The sequence below is a fragment of the Mchenga conophoros genome, linkage group LG18 (genome assembly GCF_057382185.1).
Source record: "Mchenga conophoros isolate Kocher_MC1m ecotype Shallow Benthic linkage group LG18, M_conophoros_male_GT1.1, whole genome shotgun sequence".
NCBI lineage: Eukaryota > Metazoa > Chordata > Actinopteri > Cichliformes > Cichlidae > Mchenga > Mchenga conophoros.
In genome coordinates this window covers 16,809,546-16,830,399 of record NC_140543.1, presented here as the reverse complement: position 1 = coordinate 16,830,399, position 20,854 = coordinate 16,809,546, and the positions used below count along the sequence as shown (strand labels likewise).

The following is a 20,854-nucleotide window of genomic DNA, read 5'->3' as shown; positions in this document are numbered from 1 at the left end:
ATTGTCACCCACAAACAGATAAAAAACACTTTAAATTAATTTAAGTAATTTTAATATTTTGTCCCAGCACATTATAATCTATCATTCTATCAACAATATTGGAAATAACAGCGCATACAGTAGTGTAATTTGTTCATCACAGGCCAATCCACATTGGTCCATTTGTTCATACACATTTGTAAGTTCTCATAAAACTAGTCACAGAGCTGGCAAATTTACAGTACATTTTAAATAATTAATTTTCCACACATGTCTTGCTATGCATTTCAAAATAAACACCATTATACAGTATTATACAGCTACTGTAAACAAATATGGGTGTGGTCATTTTTGCCCCTCAGCTCTTTGCCTGCGGATGAGATCAGAATAATATCCTCCTTTGCTCAGCAGTTCCACATGTGTCCCAGCCTGTAACAAAAAAGAAAAAGGTGTTAGATATAATAAAAATTGATATAACACAATCAACTCAACAAGGAAGCTACCAGTATGTCCATATTTATTACTGAATACTGAAAGAATTCAAAGTACATCTCTGACATTAAAAGCTAGAGTAAATTAGCTGGAGGATTTAAATGGAGGTCAGAGTATGTTCTGAATACTCAGCCTTCTCACCTCCACAATACGACCATTGCTCATCACGCAGATCAAGTCAGCCCTTTGAATGGTGCTTAATCGGTGGGCGATGATGAGCACAGTGCGACCCCTTGTGGCTCTGTCCAGAGCCTCTTGCACCACTCGCTCTGATTCTGCATCCAGAGCACTTGTGGCTTCATCCAGCACCAGAATACTGGGGTTCTTGATCAAAGCGCGGGAAATGGCAATGCGTTGTTTCTGTCCACCTGATAATGTCACACCTCGCTCACCTGGATTTAAAGATCTGGAGTTTAGAATGAACAAGCGGCACCGTTTCTTAACAGTCGTGAAAGCTCAAATGGGAGCACATACCAACCACGGTGTTATAGCCGTCTGGGAAACCCGTGATGAAGCCGTGAGCATTGGCTTGCTTTGCTGCATTAATGACCTCAGCATCTGTAGCCTCAGGCTTCCCAAAACGGATGTTCTCCATGACGGATGATCCAAACAAAACTGGCTCCTAAAAGAAAGGAGAAAGAGGAAAAAAAGAAAGTTGCAGTGAAAATTGTTAGGAACTAATACTTTTTAAAAATTGAACATGAAATGATCAGCAGCCTTGACCTGATTGATGAATCCGATAACTTGGCTCCTGAGCCAGCAAAGGTCAAGTGTTCGAATGTCGAGGCCGTCCAACATGACTACGCCGCTGGTAGGGTCATAGAAACGCTCCAGCAGGGACGCCACTGTGGACTTTCCTACAGGGTTAAACATTTATCAGATGACCCAATATTGTTTCAATGTCGAACAGTTACTAAATGAAATGTCAGAAATTACCTCCTCCAGATTCTCCAACAATGGCGACTGTTTTACTGGGTGGTAGTGTCAAACTGAACCTCTGCAAGACTTGATGGCCTGGTCTTGTTGGATAACTGGAAACATATCAATAGAAAACAATACATCATTCACAAAACATTCTTTTATGTCTGTGCTCTGTTGTAGTTTTAAACTTATATTTGATTTGGAGCTGAATTAGAAGGATTTCAACCTGAACGAGACATTCATGAAGTCCACTCTTCCTGTGAGTGAATGGTATGGAATGCGTCCTCCTCCAGAGAGGGGGATAGTGGGCTGCAAAGCAAGGTATTCAAAAACCCGAGCCCCAGAGCTCATTCCTCTTACCACCTGCGACAAATGTTAAGAGATTGCCAGCAAAATATTTGAGGCATTTGGAAATGTTCACATATTATAATACTCCGGTTTCAAATCTGGTTGGATAATCAGATAATCGTAGTTTTTACTTACTTGACCGAAAAGTATGGAGATACTGGCCAAAGACCTAAACATAAAATGAATGCATGACTTGTAATTAACTACTTTTGAAAGAATACATTTAACAGTAAAAGAGAAATCATCGTGGAGCAAGTTGTGTGTTTTTACCTCTGAACAGTCTGAGAGGCAACCAAAAAGGACATTAGGTCTCCAGGAGACATTTCATTGCTTGAAATTAAAGTTCCTCCAGCAAAAATAGTTCCAAGGACAATGCCTGTATTAACACGACACAAAAACATTAGCATAATGTTGGTAGTTTAACAGCCTGCTAAAAAGTGTGTCAACTAATTAACATTGTAAAAGACACTCACAGTTCAGGGCTATGTTTGACAGCCCTTGGAAAATGGCAATCCCAGTACCAAGATTTTCATTCATTTCACATGATTTTTCAACTTCATATGCATATAACCTGTGTAAAAACATTACGGAAATCAAAACATTGTATCTCTGTCATAGTGCTTTTCTGAAAGTACAAAGGGTAGAAGTATAACAAAAAATATTCTCACTTACTGGAGCTCTCGTTCCTCCATTGCAAAAGCTTTTACTGTGCGCACATTACCAAGTGCCTCATCTGCCACCCCTGTCGCCTTTGCTACCTTGCATTTGACAGCAAGAAGTAAAAACACAGTCAGACAGCAAATTATACTAATTTTGCAAATAATAGCTCATGCAGTGCTTTTTATTGGTTGCTTTGAGTGCCAGTGGTACTAATAAATTAAGCACTGCTGCATTCGTTTACATTTTACTGCATTTCAAAATAGGAGTTCAAACTTAACTAACATCTGCTGGCAGTAATTAGAACAAATCTTGAATTTATTAAGACAGCCGCTATATGCTTATAATACATGAAATATAACATGCATAGTACAACACCTGCTCTTGAGCCAAGCGGGATAGTCTGCGAAGGAATGAGCCAATGAGAGCTCCTGCTCCCACAAGACAGGGGAGGACAAGTACTGTCAAACCTGTGAGTTTTGGAGAAATGACATAGAGGGAGACAAAACATCCGACTGTCTGTGTAATACTCCGCAGACCCTGAAAATATACCAAAAAAGTGCAAAAAAATAAGAATTAGAAGCGTAAAACCAGAAAAACTTTAGTAACAAAATCATCACTGCCGGATCGTTCTTGTGTTATTACCTGAGAAATAACCAGTTTAAAGGATGACTTGAACTCCTGAATGTCAGCAGTCAAACGATTCACCAGCTGCCCGGTTTTATTAGCATCGAAGAAAGCTACGTCTTGTCTGAATTGAAAGAAAGCAAACAAGACAATGTGAACTATGGGAATCCCTGCCAGACAGTGGATGTCATACAGTCAGAGTTACGTGTATTTGGATTATGACACCGTTTTTGCAGTTGTGCTTCTGTACACCGCGACAAAAACTTTAAATTAGACAATCAAAGTGCAGACTTTCAAAACATTAATCAAAGATTTTGCACTAACTGCTTAGAAAGACAATTTTACACATAGTAATTGGATTACTTAAAATGCCCAGTTGCTTTTGATGTTTTGAAAATGGGTCACTGTGTTAGAAAAATGTCTGTAAATAAACATTACAGACATAAATTTGTTAATGCAAATTTCAGTCTGAAGTCTTTATGTTTTGAGTTAAAATCCTCTGTGGGGAGCACTTAGAGCCCAAATTACAAAACTTTTCTCATGGTCTAAACACTTCTGCACCAAACTATACATAACATTTATTGTATACATCGATTTTTTTCCCTTTGTGTCAATATGTATGTATGTACCTCAGTAAGGATGCAAAAAGGGTCTTTCTCATGTCTGCCGCCACTCTTTCCCCCACCCTCGAGAGCAGAACAATGTACCCACTCGTCAACAGTCCCTGCACAAAGGAGGCAATTAAGTACCAGTTAAATAAACAATTTTCATTGAATAGATTAAATAAATAAATTATACAGTGAGATCTTTAAGTGCCAAATGAGTAAGATGAGAGAAAATGTGTGTGTATACGGCTACACAACAATTTAATATAGTTAACTGAAAACGCACTGACTATAGCATTAGAATGACTGCATTATAAAGCTGATAATTGCAAACTTCATGATTGTAGTATTTATTTTGTGCTTGACTCATGTTCACAAGTAAGTTGTGCAACTAGTGAGATTTCATGTGTACTTACCTGGATACCATACAGTCCAAGTAATTTCAGGGCTGGACCTCTTATCTCATGAACATAATTCCCAGTATTTTCTCTCAGGTAGCGTGCCACAACATTTACCAGATCACCGAGCATCAAGGGGATTTGAATGTTCAAGATAGCAGCACCAAAAGCGAGCTGAGGAAAACAGCCCCCCCCCCAAAACATCCATTTTAAATGATAAGCATAAATGTCCTAACTGGCTAAAATCTTTTGCTTCACTGACATTTTTGATCAGTAAACAGATTCAGTCTTACCACAACAGCACAGACGAGAGTGAACAGCTGAGGTTTTACAAATTCCCACAGAACGTGCCATTTGAAGTCAGGCACTGGGTTTTTGGCTACAACTTCCACGGGGGTGTTATTATTCACATCTGCCTCACAGTGGGCTACATGGCAAAACAGTCGAGCTGAAACAGTAAGTACTGCTGGTCCCAGGATAAACTTCAAAGCTACTCCCGGGGGTTTCGATGTCCTGGTGGTGGACTGACGGACAGCTCTCTGAGTCAGGCTCCAAATGCGACTGACAGCACCGCCACGCTGCTGTGAGGAGCTGTTTGCATTAGACCCTGGGGATGTGTACCACCTGGATACAGACCAGGACAGAAATAAAATCAGGGAATCAAAATCATGAAGGTTTTGCAACACTAATGTAACAAAAATCCTGGCCGTTATCAGCTACTCAATTTTAATGAATTCGTTCCCCTGTGTTACAGTTGAGTAGCACAAGGAAATGTGGCCCAACTGAAACAACATTTTTGTTTTAAATATATTTTATTGACAACTTCGTATTAATAAAATATACACACATATATATATATATATATATATATATATATATATACACACACACACACACACACACATATATAAATTGAGAAATTAATGAGACAGAAAAAAACAAGAAAACAAACAATGTTAAGAGAACCTGTATTTAACAATTATAACGAAGTGGCACTATAATCACAGTTACACAAAAGAAAGCATAAAGTATAAAACCAGTATAAAACTTTCTCTTCAGTTTATATATATATATATATATATATAGTGATAATATGTGCAAATACAACGGATTTGCTCTATTGCGTTAGGATTACGTACGGCTCGTGTTAATAGGTGCGGTGATTACAGCGATTGATGAGCCTTTATCTGCGTGGGAATTTGAGTATAAACCGCAAATTGTTGTTTTTTTCTTCCAAAAGCCAAAGTTTAATTTAACAGAATGCATTTACTTGAGTATGTTAATGCTACTTCACTATTTTTTGGGCAAATGTTGAAGTTTTTATACATTTATCTTACAGTTCAGGAAAAATTCAGGAAAACTAGTCGAAATTTTCAGTTATCTCAAAAGTTAGAAAGAAAAATCTCACATTTGTGTGTTAATGATTTAATATTTTTAAAGTGGTTTTGTTTTGATTTGTTTTACTGTCACAGTACTGCTTTTTTCTAAGAGAAAAGATCTGAATAAGTCTGGCAGTGCTAAAGGAAATCAAAGTAGGTCAAGTGTGACAGTGAGGAGAACCACATATATGGGATTATACAGCTGGTATAATCTACAGGTCGCCTGTCACTGGCTAAATTAGCTACCGGTCACTTTAACCTACCGTGAAAACTTCCATAAATCTGCACTTTTATTGCACCGGCAGTGCAACGACAATGGCCGCAATGGTGCAGCAGCGATGTTTGCTCTACAACTGAGCAACTGAAGCATCCTTTACTCCTTTTTCAGTGATAATAAACTCATGAGGTCAAACTAATCTTTAAGCTCTACAGTAATCCAGCGAAACTCTGCAGGTTGCCATGTTCAAACTCTCCCAGGATGCATTTCAGCTGGAAAGCTAGGACCGTTGCTTTAAGATGATTTTTTCTTTGTGAAACCCACAAGCAAGACGAATAAATGCTTACTTCACAGCAAGCTATATATCGATATTTGGGACTATTTGGACGACGCTAAAAGCGAAAAAGTCGGACAACAGAGGGTCTGCCATGTGAAAATTATTTAAAAAACTACAATTGCTACTCGGAAATTGCGTCAGTGTGATCAGAAGTGACGTCAAAGTCGTTTTGTTGACATTTGTTGCGAAAGACAAAAACAGTGCACACGCACAGGTTGATGTATTTTTGGAAATCAAGTAACGGACCGCGGAACCGACCGAAGACAGCCGTGTTGTAACTGAAACGAAGTTGTGTGAGATAAGCGAGCTGTGGTGAAGAGGTGGACACTGAGCAGCAAACACTAAAAAAGGGATAAAGATCAGCAGATGAACCGACGGCAGACGGGAACAAAACAAACCGTGTCACCCTGACTACAAGACTGGCTGAATCATTCACAGGTTAGCCAGCCGCTGCACAGTCATTTGGCTCAGGTAGTAATCTTTTATTAACGTAAGGGACGCTCATTACTAACTATACGGAAGCTTCATGTGCTGAATTGTTAACTCCAACGCAGAATTTTACTTGTCATCATGGTCGTGTAGGGTTACACAAGCGCCGTCCGTTAGTGGAGCAGGTTAGCAGGCTAATGTTAGCTGTAGCTAACCTCCTTTCTTCCTGAAGTGCTCGAGCTGCTAAGTAGCTAGCTGCAGGATGTAGTTGTGGTTGCTAGTCTGCTTTCGTTTCGTATAGTCTTTAGTATAAGTAGCTCGTTAGTTGTGGAGGGGTGACCTGAAGAATGTGAAGCACAATGGCCAACTTTGAAGCTTACCAGGAGTATCAGAGAATTGATGACTACGAGGAGGACTCACCACCAGGAGAGGAGGATTTACTGGTGCACGTGCCTGAGGGCCTAAAAGGTAAACATATTATTATTGCTTACGTTAAAAGTGGTTTCTAATGTATGTTAAAGTTTGTACTTGTTAAGGTTAAAAAGGCTGGCCATCTGCTGACAAATGATGCAACAAAATAAGAGGTTAAGTAAGTTGTAAAAGACTTCTCCCTTTCCAATGGTCTCATTTCTGTTTCAGACTCATGGCACCATATCAAGAACCTGGATAACTTCTTTACAAGGATATCCTTTTAAACTCTGTGAACAAACTGGCGAAAGCCAGAATGATCCCTTTTACATCATTTGAATGTCACTTCTGCTGCTGCTGCTATGGGATCAAATATGAATATTTAGACATTGTGTTACACTGATTGTTATCACTTCACTGTGCAGTCAGCTTACTTATAGTGAATGTCCACACCCTAAATACTTATAGTTAAAATAATTGCATACCTGTTGTAGGGCTGTTTAAAATTTTCCTTAACCATGTTGTTCACATATATCACTTTCATCAAAAAAATGGCTTTGCCTGTATGATGTTTTCCGAGTTCTTTGAACTTGCGTAAGTACTGAGTTGCACAGAAATACTCACCATGTTGAGATGGCTAAAATATTGCACCATCATAGCAGGTGATACACATTGAATGCAAAACATTAGGTTGATGTGTGTTTGCAGATCTAAGAGGAAATTTGTTTGGCCTTGTGTATGTGTCTGTGAGTTAAGTGCACCCCAGCCTTTGACGACAATACCCTTTTTTTTTAAAGCAATTCCGTCTCTAAATGTTATTTTGTATCTTTTTTTAATATGGTCATTTATTCTGTTATGACTTTTTCTGTTAGGATTAATCCCTTCACCAGCTGCCATGTTAATGCAACATATTTTTTATACTCCTGCTGTTTGTGCTGCTGCCATGCCTGTATGACATTTGTTATTCCTGGTGTTTATCAGATGGGGCGACTTTACTTAACTACAGTGTGTAGTGTAGTGTATTGTTTATAACCTAATTATTTATAGCAGTTAAACATTAAACACTTTTCATTGTTATCTTTTGGTTTTCTTGGCATTTTCATTAAGTGTGTAACCTAATCACTCTCTTTTTTTTTTTTTTTTAAATCTCACTCTCACAGTCAGCTATTGTTTGTTGTCACATTCACAACGTTCCTTGTCAACTGCGTGGAATACGATGTCCTGTTTGCCAATCGAGCGGTCAACCACACAGGGCCAATCCAGAACCCTTTGGACCGGAACAAAGTCACACTGCCAGATGCCATCCTACCAACTCAGGAGTGCACTGCAAGGTAATGATGGCATATTACAATCCTACAGACAGTTTAGGTGTCTGAAGGAGATTCGTTTTCTTTTTTTTTTCTGGTGGGAAAAGGATGAGTTGACTTAATCTGACAGAATGTACAGGCATGAAAAGTCATGCACATTCCAGGAAGTTTGATTAGACACTTTGTTCTCAAGCAGAGTCCAGGATTAGAGACAGGCCTTTAGAGGGATGTCATTATTCTGACTTAATACAGTCGCAATTAGACTTTCACACTAAATCTCTTTATGGGCTGTAAACGATTTGGCAAGAGTGCAAGATACAGTCACATACTCTGAGAAAAGAAAAAAGAAAACTATTTAACTGTAACCAGCATGTTTTCTCCTTTAATCTAGAAATCTGTTAGAACTCACTTGTGTTTGTAATGCAAGGCAATGGTTTGTCATCAGATTAATTAGACTGGTTTCTATATTTCATTCAGTGTTTTTTTTTTTTTGTGGTTTTTTTTTTTGTTTTTTTCATTTTTGGTTTAATTCACCCTGAGATTAGTAGCTTCAACATTTCTGCAACTCATGGTTACTTGGAGGGAGGTGTTTGTTTTGAGAGCTCAGCCTGGCTTTGGAGAACAGAGCGATGTAATTGATAGCTATGGTGAGGTACAGCTAGCCAACCGAGATGCTGACAGCTTGGCTGGGACAGCGAGCTGACTACCACATGACACCTCACAAGCTGACTGCAGGAGTAAGCCCCCCACCTACCCCTCCCACTCCTGTGTTGTCACATTTTTTTTGACAACATGTAACCTAGACTCAGCTTGACTGCAGCTCAATAGTTGTTTATATCAAAGGCAATGACGTCCGCTTGGATTTCTAATTTGGGAACAACTTGTCCCACAGTTTAGGCTCTCTCTGTCCTCTTCATACCCCATATCTAATTTCCCTCATAAAGCAGCTTTAAAACGCTCGGACTGAAAACAAGATTGTATTTTGTTTAATACATCTGAATGTTAACTCATAAAGAGCTTTTACAGTTGCACTAAAATTTGCTAATGTTTGTTTAGACACATGGGAACATTAAAGGGTTTCCTTAAATTTAGAATAAAATGAGCAGACATCCAAAACTGTACTTCAAACACCCCCCCCACCAAAAACATGTTAACTGAAGTTTACTAGATTACTCCATCTAAGATCAGCTGTTGCATACTTCATATAAATATTATGTCATTAGATAATGAAGAGCCAACTTAAATTATTAGTAGAGGAGAGGGGAATGTGTGTAGATAGATAGATAGATAGATAGATAGATAGATGAATACTTTATTAATCCCACAAGGGAAATTGTTGTGTTACAGTGTGTGAATGTGTGTGTGAATGGGTGGATGACAGGTTGTGTAAAGCGCTTTGGGGTCCTTAGGGACTAGAAAAGCGCTATACAAATACAGGCCATTTACCATTACTGCAGCATGATAAAGAGTAAAAATAGTACTGTCTACAATAAATGACAAATAAACAACACAGTTAAAATAAAAGTGCCACAGATGCCCAGTACGGGCCTTATACTGAGATAGTGCAGGGATTTTATACACACAACAGTGATTAAAAAACAAGTAAAAGTATAAATGAAGTTAGTTAAAAACCATAAAGTATGACCGACATTGTGTAAGAGATTTTACAATGACTCTACATTATGTACAGTGTTTACTATGTATGAATTGATACATGAAGTTAGCCATGTTTTAAAGGAGCTTTTGTTTCTGTTCAGGATTCAAGAGAACAGCTGGATCATATTCCTTCTCATTATGGCTGCTATATTCTGGATCTATCGTCTTATTAAGGTCATTTGCAACTTTTTGAACTACTGGGAGATCAGGCAGTTCTACATCAAAGCACTGAAGATCAGAATGGTGAGTGCACCAACTTGAGATGAGTATTAAGGTCATTCAAACAAATTTTTTTGACTCATGTTCATTGGTATGCAGAGAGATGATAAATCTCAGTGTTTTAAATTGTGGCTTTGTCTCAATGTGAGTGGGTTCCTTGTGTCTTTCTCCCAGGATGAACTATGCAACTACACATGGCAGGAAGTCCAAGACCGTCTAATCAGCCTCCAGAGGGAACAGCAAATGTGCATTCACAAGAAAGAGCTGACAGAACTTGATATTTATCACCGGATCCTACGTTTTAAGAACTACATGGTGGCTATGATAAACAAATCCCTGCTGCCGGTGCACCTGCAGCTCCCCCTGCTGGGCAATGTGGTCTTTCTAACCCAGGGTCTGAAGTACAACTTTGAACTCATCCTTTTCTGGGGCCCTGGCTCACTCTTTCAGAATAAGTGGAATCTGCACCCCAAGTACAAGCGCAGTGGAAACCGCCTGGAGCTTGCCCAGCAGCTCAGCAGGGTCATCCTCCTGATGGGTTTGGCCAATTTGCTGCTATGTCCCTTCATCCTAGTGTGGCAGGTGCTCTATGCTTTCTTCAGCTACACAGAAGTGATCCGCAGAGAACCTGGGAGTTTGGGCGCACGTCGATGGTCCCTCTACGGTCGTTTATACCTGCGTCACTTCAATGAGCTGGACCATGAGCTGCACGGGCGTTTGGGTCGTGGCTACAAACCCACTTCCAAGTACATGAACTCGTTTACATCGCCACTGCTGACTGTGATTGCTAAGAACATTGCCTTCTTCTCAGGCTCAGTGCTGGCTGTTCTCATCGTACTTACAGTCTATGATGAGGATGTTCTGACAGTGCAGCACATTCTGACTGCTATTACTGTGCTGGGGGTGACAATAACTATCGCAAGGTGAGTCCTCAAAGCAAGCCCACCCAGTCAGTCATCAAAAAACAACTACAATATACACTGTTACAAATTATTTGTCTATTTTTATTTCATTTATTCAGCTGAAAGCTAATCAGTGAAGTAATTCTTTAAATAACTCACATTAAAACTATGAGCAAGTATTAGATATTCTTCATCAGGTACTCCCATCTGAATTTTTAACTTTTTATGATAAAGCTTTTCTCTTTTGCTTATCCATTTGTCTCATATGTGCAGGTAATGCACAGCTGTAATGCTGACATTTTGTACCTGTCCCACGCCAGGTCTTTCATCCCAGATGAGCATATGGCGTGGTGTCCAGAACAGCTGCTGCAGTGTGTGCTGGCACACATTCACTATATGCCAGACCACTGGAGGGGCAACGCTAACAAGAGTGAGACCCGTGACGAGGTGGCACAGCTGTTCCAGTACAAAGCGGTGAGGAATGCAGAAACTCAGTGGATAGGAACACACTTGTCACACTCAAGTCAGACTGAAATTATGTGCTTGTTCTGGCTGTGATGAGGGTTTTTAATCTAGGACCTGGGTAATGCTAAAACTGTCAGATTGGTCACAGTCATATTTTTATAGGGTGTACATAAAATAAAACGTACAGAACCAGAAATTCATGTCATCTCTGTCCACTCAGGTGTTCATCTTGGAGGAGTTGCTCAGTCCTATTGTCACACCCTTCATTCTCATCTTCCTCTTGAGAAACAAGTCTCTAGAAATAATTGACTTCTTCAGGAACTTCACCGTGGAGGTCGTTGGAGTTGGTGACATCTGTTCCTTTGCCCAGATGGACATCAGACGCCATGGAAACCCAACAGTAAGACCCATTCCTTTTGTCTGGCAGGAGTGAATGAACAAATGTCTCAGTGAATGAAGACTGTGGAAAAAAAAATGATATCAAAAAGGTGATCTGTCTATTGATGTTTTTTCAGTGGCTGTCAGAAGGACAGACAGAGGCATCTGTGTACCAGCAGGCTGAAAATGGCAAAACGGAGCTGTCCCTCATGCATTTCACCATAAAGAATCCACGGTGGCAGCCCCCTCAGGAGAGCTCAGTGTTTATCAGCCATTTAAAGGAGAAGGTGCACCATGATGCACAGGCCGGCCCCTCCACTCAGCTGCTGCTCTCAGAGGCGCCTCTCTGCACCTCGCTGCAGTCCAACGAGTCTGGCACTGGGGTAGGAACCAAGTCGATAACACAAACAGCAAGAACTACTTATTTGCTCAAAAATGATATAGGCAGCTAATGTACAAAGAAAACTCAGTAATGCAGTCATCCCTTTCCATTAGGATCATCAGTTTTTCCCTATAAATACTTAATGCCTAAACTACTAGAAATTTGATTACTGATAATGGCTTCATTATGAAATATATTGTTGTAATTTCTATTCTCATTAATTTTTTTCCTTTATGTTTTTTGTAACTTTCTGACATTTGTTGTTTCCAGGCTGATAATCTTTTGGCCAGTGTCCTGGCTCACCCTGTTATAACTGCATCTGGACTGCAAGGGCGAGACCATCGACTCATCCCACCGAGCACCGCTGCTTCTGCTGCAGCCAGCGTTCTCGCCTCTTTGTCCACGTCTCAGCTCGCGCATACCAGTCGTGGCCGGTCACACGGCCTCCTGCCCTCCTCCGTCCACCCTGAGACTACTATGTACCACAGTGAGCGCACCGTAATTGACAGGTATTTTCCAATATTACATTTTATATACTTCTATTCTGAGCTTATTTATAACAAAACTATACCAAACAAAATCCAAATGCTTGTTGAAAAAAAAGTGTTTGGCTTTTTTCCCAGTATGTCTAACAGTGACTCTCGTGTCCGGAGCAATGCACTGCAGTCAGAGTTTGCCTCAGCCGAGATGAGTCTCCATGCCATCTACATGCATGAGGTAATTTCCTGTTCCTCCAAAATTTTAGGTGCCATGTTTGCACATAGACATGCAAATCTTTACTTTGGTCTCTCATGTATCATCGTAGCTTCATGGTTTCATTTTTAGTATTGCTTAAAAGATTTAATGCTCGAAAGGCACATTTTGAGCCAGAGTAATGCTTTTAGTATCTTTTGTAGTACCATAAGTTTAGCACCCGTTTCTGCTGCACACTGAAAACTGTTTGTCTCTTCAGCTCCACCAGCAGAGCTCCCACCCACCAAGAACTTCAGGCCAGTGGCATAATCCAGTGCCAATGAGAGATCTGCACACACATACTGGTAAATGAAAGTGTTGATTTTTAAGAACCTGTTATTTTTAATTCAGCCAAAGATTATGAATATTAGTTTGCAGAGGACTTTTATAAATATTGTTGGTGTCAGTTCAGAATCAAATGAATGTGACAAAAATTCTTGTTGTGCTGAAATCCTGGTTCTGATGTGGATACCCTGATATTACAAATCATTAGACAGCAAACCAATAGATATTATACCCTTATTCTCAGGTTACCAGGCACACAGCGGCCTCAGTTCCAGCATTTCTGTGCCCACCACTGTCCATCTTGGTGGCTGGCAAGAGGTAGAAGAAGATGAAGAAGACGATCAGGAGATTAATAGTGGATCTACTCCAAAACAGGGCACTGGGGGTAGTTGTTGAAGTGCCTTTTGTCATAAGGTATACGCTCTCATTTCAATGCTCTGTGGTTCTGTATTTTTGGGCATTGTTTGTCCTGAAGCTACAAAGCCGTGATCATTTCTCTTCTTCTTTTTTTGTGTTTTTGTTTTCTTTTCTTTTGTTTTTTAGTGTTTACATTTTACTTTCTTCAACGAAAGTTGTGGCCTTAGATGATCTTCATGGAGAATTTAGCATGGACCTTTAATACACCATTCAGCGTTTTTAGGAGGGACTCATTGAATAACCACAGTCTCTGCACCTCTACGCCTCATCCTGTCATATCAGGCAGACTATGGCATCAGGGAAACCATATGTCTTCCGTCCACATTGTCACAATTTTCTTATCAACTTGTAGGAACTTTTCCCGAAGCTCGTATGACAGAAAGATCGATGAGGTGTAGGGTAATCATAGATCCACCGTGCGACGATGGGCGCGAAACGCGAAAGGTTCATCACAACTTCTGCTGCGCACAAATCGAGTATTTGAGCATCACAGGGTATTACGGTGCAAGTATAATTGAAGTTTTCCACAGAATAGTGTCTCAATCTGTGCCACAGCATGAAGTCTTCAAATTGTATCTTGTTTGCCTGAACAATTTTAGTCATCTGGGGGGAAAAAAAGCATTTCAGAGTTGTGCTATTTGACTCTTGTAAAATGTAAATACACTTTTGCATCTTGCTTGTTCCTTCAAAGGTCACATTTTTACTACTAGATCCAATTCCTGCAAAATATACCAAGTATTGAAATGATTCAAAAGTTCACTATATACAGTAGCCGCACTGCTAAAACACTATGTGTATCTGGGAGTTCCTTGAGCCTAAGCATGCACATGGTTTGATGCTGCTGTCTGTGTTTAGTGGTCCTAAATGCAGATTTTTGTTCAGTGTTGTTGTTTCTGCGGCTCATCTGTCAAGACAGTTGCTTTTCCTCAAAAGCAGAGCCGTAGTAATGGGCACCAAGTACACTTGTCTTAGAAATCCCAATGCAGATAGAAGATGTAATTGAAATCTGTTTAAGCTGGACAGAGCCAGCGTTATGCCTTAACACCGATGTAAAAACATGTATTTAAATCCTAGTTTTCCGCATTACCTCAGTTGTGGAGGAGAAAAAACGAATACACAAATCGATACCTCTGTAGTGTATTTACTCTTGTGTAAATATTTATTATACATAAACGTTTTTTTCATTCTAGAGGTGCATCTTTCGACTGCATTTTGATTTTAATGGCAGGTGTAGGTGGAAACCATTTTTAAAAGAACAAAACAGTAAGGTGTTACTTTTTTCAAATACTTTGTGTGCTTGTTACCATTTTTTGTGCTTTCCCTCAAACTGATCATATAAAAATGGAACTTCATCATAAGGGCTGATTTCAGAGTGCGTGCTAAGGACGGCAATTCTGCTAAGACTTTATTTTTCCAAAGTAAGATCATTATATATATTTATTTCCCCACATATGTAATTGATACAGGTATATAGAGAGATATAATTTATTTAGGAAAAAAAAATTAAACAATCATAAACTTTTACGAATGGAGGTGGTGTGTGGCCCCTCTTACAATGTGGTTTTTGTCTTTAATTTTGGTGTTATTGCAAAGATGCCATGCCCAGCGGCAAGATGGTGAATGCAATTGCCGGTAAACCCTGAAATAAACTGGGACAAAATCTCATAGTTGATCTAGTGATGACAATATCAACCCAGTTTTATTGCATTCTGCAAAGGAATATAAATTGAGCCCTCCACCTCTATAAGACTTCAGAGTGTGTCCTAACCCTCTCGTGTGTTTAGAAGTTGTTTCACTCTCACGTTGAGCGTGCATGCGTCTGTGGAGGGAATGCATTTTAACATCTGCGTAATTATGCTAACACTTTTGCACTGATTGAAAAGCATTTTTAATGTGTGTGTGTGTGTGTGTGTGTGTGTGTGTGTGTGTGTGTGTGTGTACTTGCATCCTGATTTAACTTTATAGATAAGCATTGCATCAGCCTGTCTTGTGTTGTCATTTGTCCTCAGCAGACTATAAGGAAACTAGAGATGGCACGATACCACTTTTTTATGTCCGATACCGATACCGATATCATAAATTTGGATATCTGCCGATACCGATATGAATCCGATATAATGTTTTTTAATCAACAAAACTGTTTTTTTTTTTTTAATATCTTGCTGCATTTTGTATAAGTTCATACTCAAGTTTAAAACAACAACTATACTAAAGCTATTCTGTTATACCTATATGCAAAAAAAAAAAAATATTTCATAGTTCAGCAATACTGATCAATCTAATAAACTTAAACCTACACCATCCTCCCTATTCTGGTATTTTAAAGAGTACTTAGCGTAAATATTAAGCAACCTAACTAATAGGGTTCCAACTCCCAGCAACAACAAAAATAAATAAATAAAAAATAGGGAACCACCCCTCACACTCCACCTCATGATGCTTAATCAACCTTAATTTGATGCAGTGTGAAAAAAAATGCACAGAAATCAATTATTTTTCAAGAAATATTAAATAGATTCAACATCTTTCTTCAACAAAATTGCAGACTGCACAGATGGTACCTTCCCAAAGGAAAAAGTACTATAGCTTACTAGGGTATATATATTAGACTTAATAGTCACTATATACAGTAATGGACTTCTATTCATTTTACATCAAATTAAAACTTTGGGTGTAAGATTCGGATAATTATTTATTAAAAGCTAGACATTTTAAATGAGAATAAGAAAGAAAAGTATGTCTTTGTGCCCCCTTTTCCCTGTTCATGCCCTATCGGCCCCCCTGGCTAAACTTTGCTAGATCCGCCCCTGCACAGTTACCAGCCGTCAGCTACGTAGAAAAAGATCCTCGAGTAGAAAGTAATAATAAATAAATTCTAACAAACAGCTTATCAAGCTTAAACGTGCTGCTGTTGTTCAGCCGATGGTTTCCTCTTTCTGGTGCAAAGTGGGCCAAAAACAAACCAGAGAGACGGACTCGCGACAGAAAAGCCGATCAGCTGATCGTTAAGCAGTTTCATGATTGAAGTAGCAGCCAGAAGAAGCAGTCGCTCCATATATCGTTTGGTAAGCTTAACGCAGGAATGCTTTACAAACATTCAGAGATGGACTTACACACTTGCTTTACTTCTCTCGGGGATAACTTTGTCGGAGATGAAATGCCGGGTTGCTAGCGAAGCTCCACATGCTATCCAGACCACCGACAGGTCCCGCATGCCACAGCCGCTCTATCACGTGATGCATACTGCTCCGACATGCTAACGTTCTGAGGTGAGTTACGGCGTGTTGCAAGTTTTGTGAGGTGCTTTCGTGATATTTAATGGATCGGATTAAATTTTTTTATTTTTCTCCGATATCCGATCGGATCGGTCCATCTCTAAAGGAAACACTGTGGCCAAGCACATAATGTTTTTTTGCTGGGTTTTTTGTTTTGTTTGTTTTTTGTTTTTTTCTTCTGCCGCTGGTCAGTAAATGTCTGTTTCCCTCACACGGCCTTAAATGTGCTTACACGCATTTCTTGTGGTCGCAGTTCATTTGTGGTGTTTTTTTTCCATATGAGATGAGTTTGTGTTGTAGAGACACTGGAGCGCAGCTTTGAACACAGAGTTTTGATAGTCTCCACATTTACACGCCATGGTAGTGTCTAATGTTAGTCGTTTTATTATAAGCAGTGCCTTGGTAATAAGGATTAGCATTTGCTCTTTTTAGAAGCCGTCTCATGTTAACCAACAGATTTGCTTTCACATATTTACCAGCACATAGGATGTACAGTATTTTTGATTTCCATGCCATTGTGTATAGCATCGAGTGCATATAGTGAAACTGTGGATGTGTCTTGTTAGCTGACAGGTCAGTCTGTTGTATCTGACAGTGTATCTTTTGTCATGGGACTGCGCTGTCTTTAACATCCTGAAGAAACGGGAGCATGCCATTATGGCAAACCTTCTGATCATACTATGGTTTCTTATCCACTATATAGACCAGTCGAAGGATCACAGTGACTGGAACAAGGTGCTATGTTTTCATCCTGAAATGGTGAATTTGTTTTCTTCTTCTTCTTCTTCTTCTTTTTTTTTTTTTTTGTGGTTACAAAAGTTTGTATGTTTTTGTTCTGTAAATTGAGCAGCATTAGCTGAAATATGAAACATGCCAAAAGAACTTGTTTTCAGCACAGCTTTACAGTACGTGTTGTTTTCAGAGACTGAGTAGAGAGGCAAATACATCTAATTTTGAGTGTATTTAATCGTTCTGTGTGTGGTTGATTATGTAATGTTTATTTAAAATAAAAAAGAATAAAGTTTAATTTTCTTTGTTTTTGTTTTTGCTGTTGCTTGGAAGTAGTTTTTCATGTAACTTAACTTGTAAAAACTTAAATACTTAAACAACTCGATTCTTTACCCTCACATTTTCCAACCAAAGGAGTCTACTGTGTTTTCCATTTGTTTGGTTAAATAATAACTGTAGACAAGAGACATTATAGATAGATAGATAGATAGATAGATAGATGCCTAGAAGTTTGAACTATAACACCTAAATCTATATAACAATAAAAAAGAAAGTATTTAGTGAACAGCTTCTGAATGAATATAAAGGTTTTATACAGACTTATTCACATTTTGTTACTACTGTCATATATATGTTTTCCGTACTTTTGTCCTTTGTCTCTTTCTCCCCTTTGACTTGCTCTATGACTCTTTCTAACCAGTTGATTCTGCTCACAGTCTTGTTGGAACTTATGAAGGAATAGCACATATACATGGTCCATTGATTAAACGTCATTTTACATCATACAGCATCAACAGCTGCATAAATCGCATTCAGTGACCCTCATTTCTAGAAGAGCTCAGTGGCAGTGTTAGGGTAACCTGTTGATCAAGTCTTTTTTTTTTTGTAAATCAGGACTTTTCATATGGAATAATTAAGGTGAGTTGTTTTCTTTAACAGCACCTCACTGCCACGTGTTCCCACTATTGTCCTGTGCTTGCTATAATACTGTAAATACTATCAAGACTGTAAATAAAGATGTGCTTCTTTTTTGCTAGTTTGTCTCATTTTTTATTTAATTGTTTTATTTCAAACATATAAGTAATATAAAAAAAAATATTGGATACAAAAAAAAGGAATCGCTCTACCATACAATTTACATGCTTCAAAAGGGGTAGGATGAAGCTTACGCCTACTTGATCCTGCCCACCTTATTGCTTGTTTTTAATGTTGTCCAAGCCCCTTGAGTGTTTTGGGGAGGACATGCCTGCCATCTGCTGTTCAGTCTTAGTAATCTTAATCTTTGGTAGAACTAAAATTTGTCTCACTTGTCATCTGCCATCGTTTCACCTCTCATCCGAGAAGCTTCTTCAGTTCTGAAGAAGCTTCTCGGATGAGAGGTGAAACGTCTTCAAGCAACTTAAAGAAGTCTTTTATTTGCAAGCTCCTTTGATTGTCATCTGCCATGTAACTGTTCTTAAGGTAACACCCATGTGTTTCAAGCTGTGAACATGATACAGCTATGACCTTATTCTCGAAATGGCTGTGAGGTCAAGTGGAAGGCCACGGAGACCGGACTGGAGAGTATGCATTGCTTCCATTTAGCAAAAAAAAAAAGAAAAGTCTCATTACAAAGACATGTTTTACTTAGTGTTTAATATTTAGGTTGCTAAATTATAGCCAGGCTGTTGGCAGGTGCCATGAGAGGGTGGTTACTGTCTGCAAAAAGTTGCAGAAATATGTCGTGGTGTTGTTTTGGTATATTAAGTGATTTGAAATCAAGGAACCTAGCCTGTGCTAATTTGTGACACAGTACCGCAGTAGAAGGTTTGGACGTATTTCATGCCAACACAGAGGATAGCATTATCTAAACTATTTTCTTCCTCAGTACACATACTCTAGTTAGAGTATGGAAACTAAACACAGTGGCCAGGAGAGGATGAAGCAGAGGAAAGCAGCAACAGTGGATTACCGTCTGCTAGAGTTTCTGGGAGTTTAAATCAGGGTCCAGGCTACCTGCTGCTGTCAGTCACTGGCACTGGGGGGAAAGCCCGCACTGGAAGAGTAAGAAAATAACATGGAAGCCAAAGTTTGGGGACAAAAGGGTTAACACTGGCTTTAGTCACTTCAAGTAGAATGATTTTTTCCTAAAAGGAAATTGAGAGTCTATATTAAAAATGTGCACTGCAACCTGAGGTTTGTTGCCATGCTTTATCAAGTGATTTAATCAAAGTGAATACTTCACTAAGGATACATTTAAAGTATTACTGTATTCTAGTCCTTTCCACAATATGGACAATATGAAGTCATAACTTCATTCTGGCCCTGATGAGCTGGGGACAGCAGCTGTCACAGTGGATGTTGTGGAAAACAGTCTGCTGCAAGCTCAGTCAACCTCTCAGCAGATTAAGTGGATTTATTATTCACTACAACTACTGCAAATGAATGAACTATCAAGAGAGGCAGACTGATAGATTTATGTTTTTGTTCAGAGATCAGAGCAGGGTTTAATTCTATAAATAAGCAGAAGAATGAGGAAGCTGTTTGTGCCTTTGTCACCACTGCAAATGTTCAATGATATCAGAGTGCAGGCTGGATTCTGTTACTGGTAATATGATGACAGGGACTGGATTTGTGATGCAGTATCTAATGATGTCTTGGTGTTAATTACCTTCACATTTAACCTGGCACATCTTGAGCTGTTGTAAGCTGAGGTAAACTTTCATTAAGTAGAGACAGAGGTGGCAAGAGATTGATTTGAGCATCTCAGATTTGCACATCTAAGAAAGTCTGAAACAAGTGAACAACAACAAGCCAAGAAGTGGAGGTTCAGTTTTGTTTGCAGCTCTGTTAAGTCTTCAAATCATGAATAATCCCCTACGGGACATAGTTTTCAGAATTATACCCTGCCTGTGAATTTGTGTCAATTACCTTGACTATCCAAGTACAGAACTTAAATCAAACTCATTTTACATGTACTTTTAAGTGAAAAATCTTAAAGGAAACTCATCTTTCTGTCAGGATAAAGAAGTTTAACTGAACATTCAATCCTTGAGATATCTTAATAGGAGAAAAAAGAAGCAGAATTTGGATTTAAAAGTACAAAAATGTGTAAAGTTATTTAATTACTTAAAAGAATAAAACTCTATCTGTTACTTCATTACATGAATAGACATGGGGGAATTTTTTGTTTCGGAGTAGTAAAATCTCTAAAACCACGAAAATACAGTAAGTCCAAAATATATGCCCTCCTTTACATTGGAGGGGATAATTGACAAGTTTTGAATACAGTTAAAATGATATTAAAACAGAAGTAGTTAATAGGTGTTTA

General features: G+C 38.9%; 2 protein-coding genes across 2 annotated transcripts; one reads left to right on the top strand and one right to left on the bottom strand.

Moving 5' to 3' along the window:
• Positions 1 to 6,141, bottom strand: abcb8 (ATP-binding cassette, sub-family B (MDR/TAP), member 8). Its single transcript, XM_085253493.1, has 16 exons — positions 5,670 to 6,141; positions 4,321 to 4,651; positions 4,046 to 4,201; positions 3,654 to 3,748; positions 3,043 to 3,148; positions 2,776 to 2,937; positions 2,413 to 2,498; positions 2,214 to 2,311; positions 2,011 to 2,116; positions 1,876 to 1,909; positions 1,619 to 1,755; positions 1,408 to 1,502; positions 1,195 to 1,328; positions 946 to 1,093; positions 613 to 863; positions 1 to 408 (listed from the first exon to the last, which is right to left on the bottom strand). Exons 1-16 carry the CDS (start codon positions 5,774 to 5,776, stop codon positions 325 to 327), a joined length of 2,130 nt encoding a protein of 709 aa, XP_085109619.1. The 5' UTR covers positions 5,777 to 6,141; the 3' UTR covers positions 1 to 324.
• Positions 5,919 to 18,578, top strand: atg9b (autophagy related 9B). The gene is made up of 14 exons (XM_085253491.1): positions 5,919 to 6,857; positions 7,029 to 7,076; positions 7,331 to 7,391; positions 7,958 to 8,128; positions 9,862 to 10,003; positions 10,154 to 10,902; positions 11,202 to 11,355; positions 11,567 to 11,746; positions 11,862 to 12,107; positions 12,377 to 12,615; positions 12,730 to 12,823; positions 13,059 to 13,143; positions 13,368 to 13,537; positions 13,667 to 18,578. The coding sequence occupies exons 1-13, from the start codon at positions 6,749 to 6,751 to the stop codon at positions 13,517 to 13,519; spliced, it is 2,430 nt and encodes an 809-aa protein (XP_085109617.1). The 5' UTR covers positions 5,919 to 6,748; the 3' UTR covers positions 13,520 to 13,537; positions 13,667 to 18,578.
• Positions 18,579 to 20,854: the final 2,276 nt, after the last annotated feature.

Coding starts and splice junctions, on each gene's coding strand:
- atg9b (XM_085253491.1), top strand. CDS start 6,749: ATGGCCAACTTTGAAGCTTACCAGGAGTATCAGAGAATTGATGACTAC. Junction 7,077..7,330: donor TAACTTCTTTACAAGGATAT/CCTTTTAAACTC, acceptor TTGTTCACATAT/ATCACTTTCATCAAAAAAAT. Junction 10,004..10,153: donor AAGCACTGAAGATCAGAATG/GTGAGTGCACCA, acceptor TCTTTCTCCCAG/GATGAACTATGCAACTACAC.
- abcb8 (XM_085253493.1), bottom strand. CDS start 5,776: ATGCTTCAGTTGCTCAGTTGTAGAGCAAACATCGCTGCTGCACCATTG. Junction 2,117..2,213: donor GTCAAACATAGCCCTGAACT/GTGAGTGTCTTT, acceptor GTGTTAATACAG/GCATTGTCCTTGGAACTATT. Junction 1,756..1,875: donor TCTCCATACTTTTCGGTCAA/GTAAGTAAAAAC, acceptor CATTTGTCGCAG/GTGGTAAGAGGAATGAGCTC.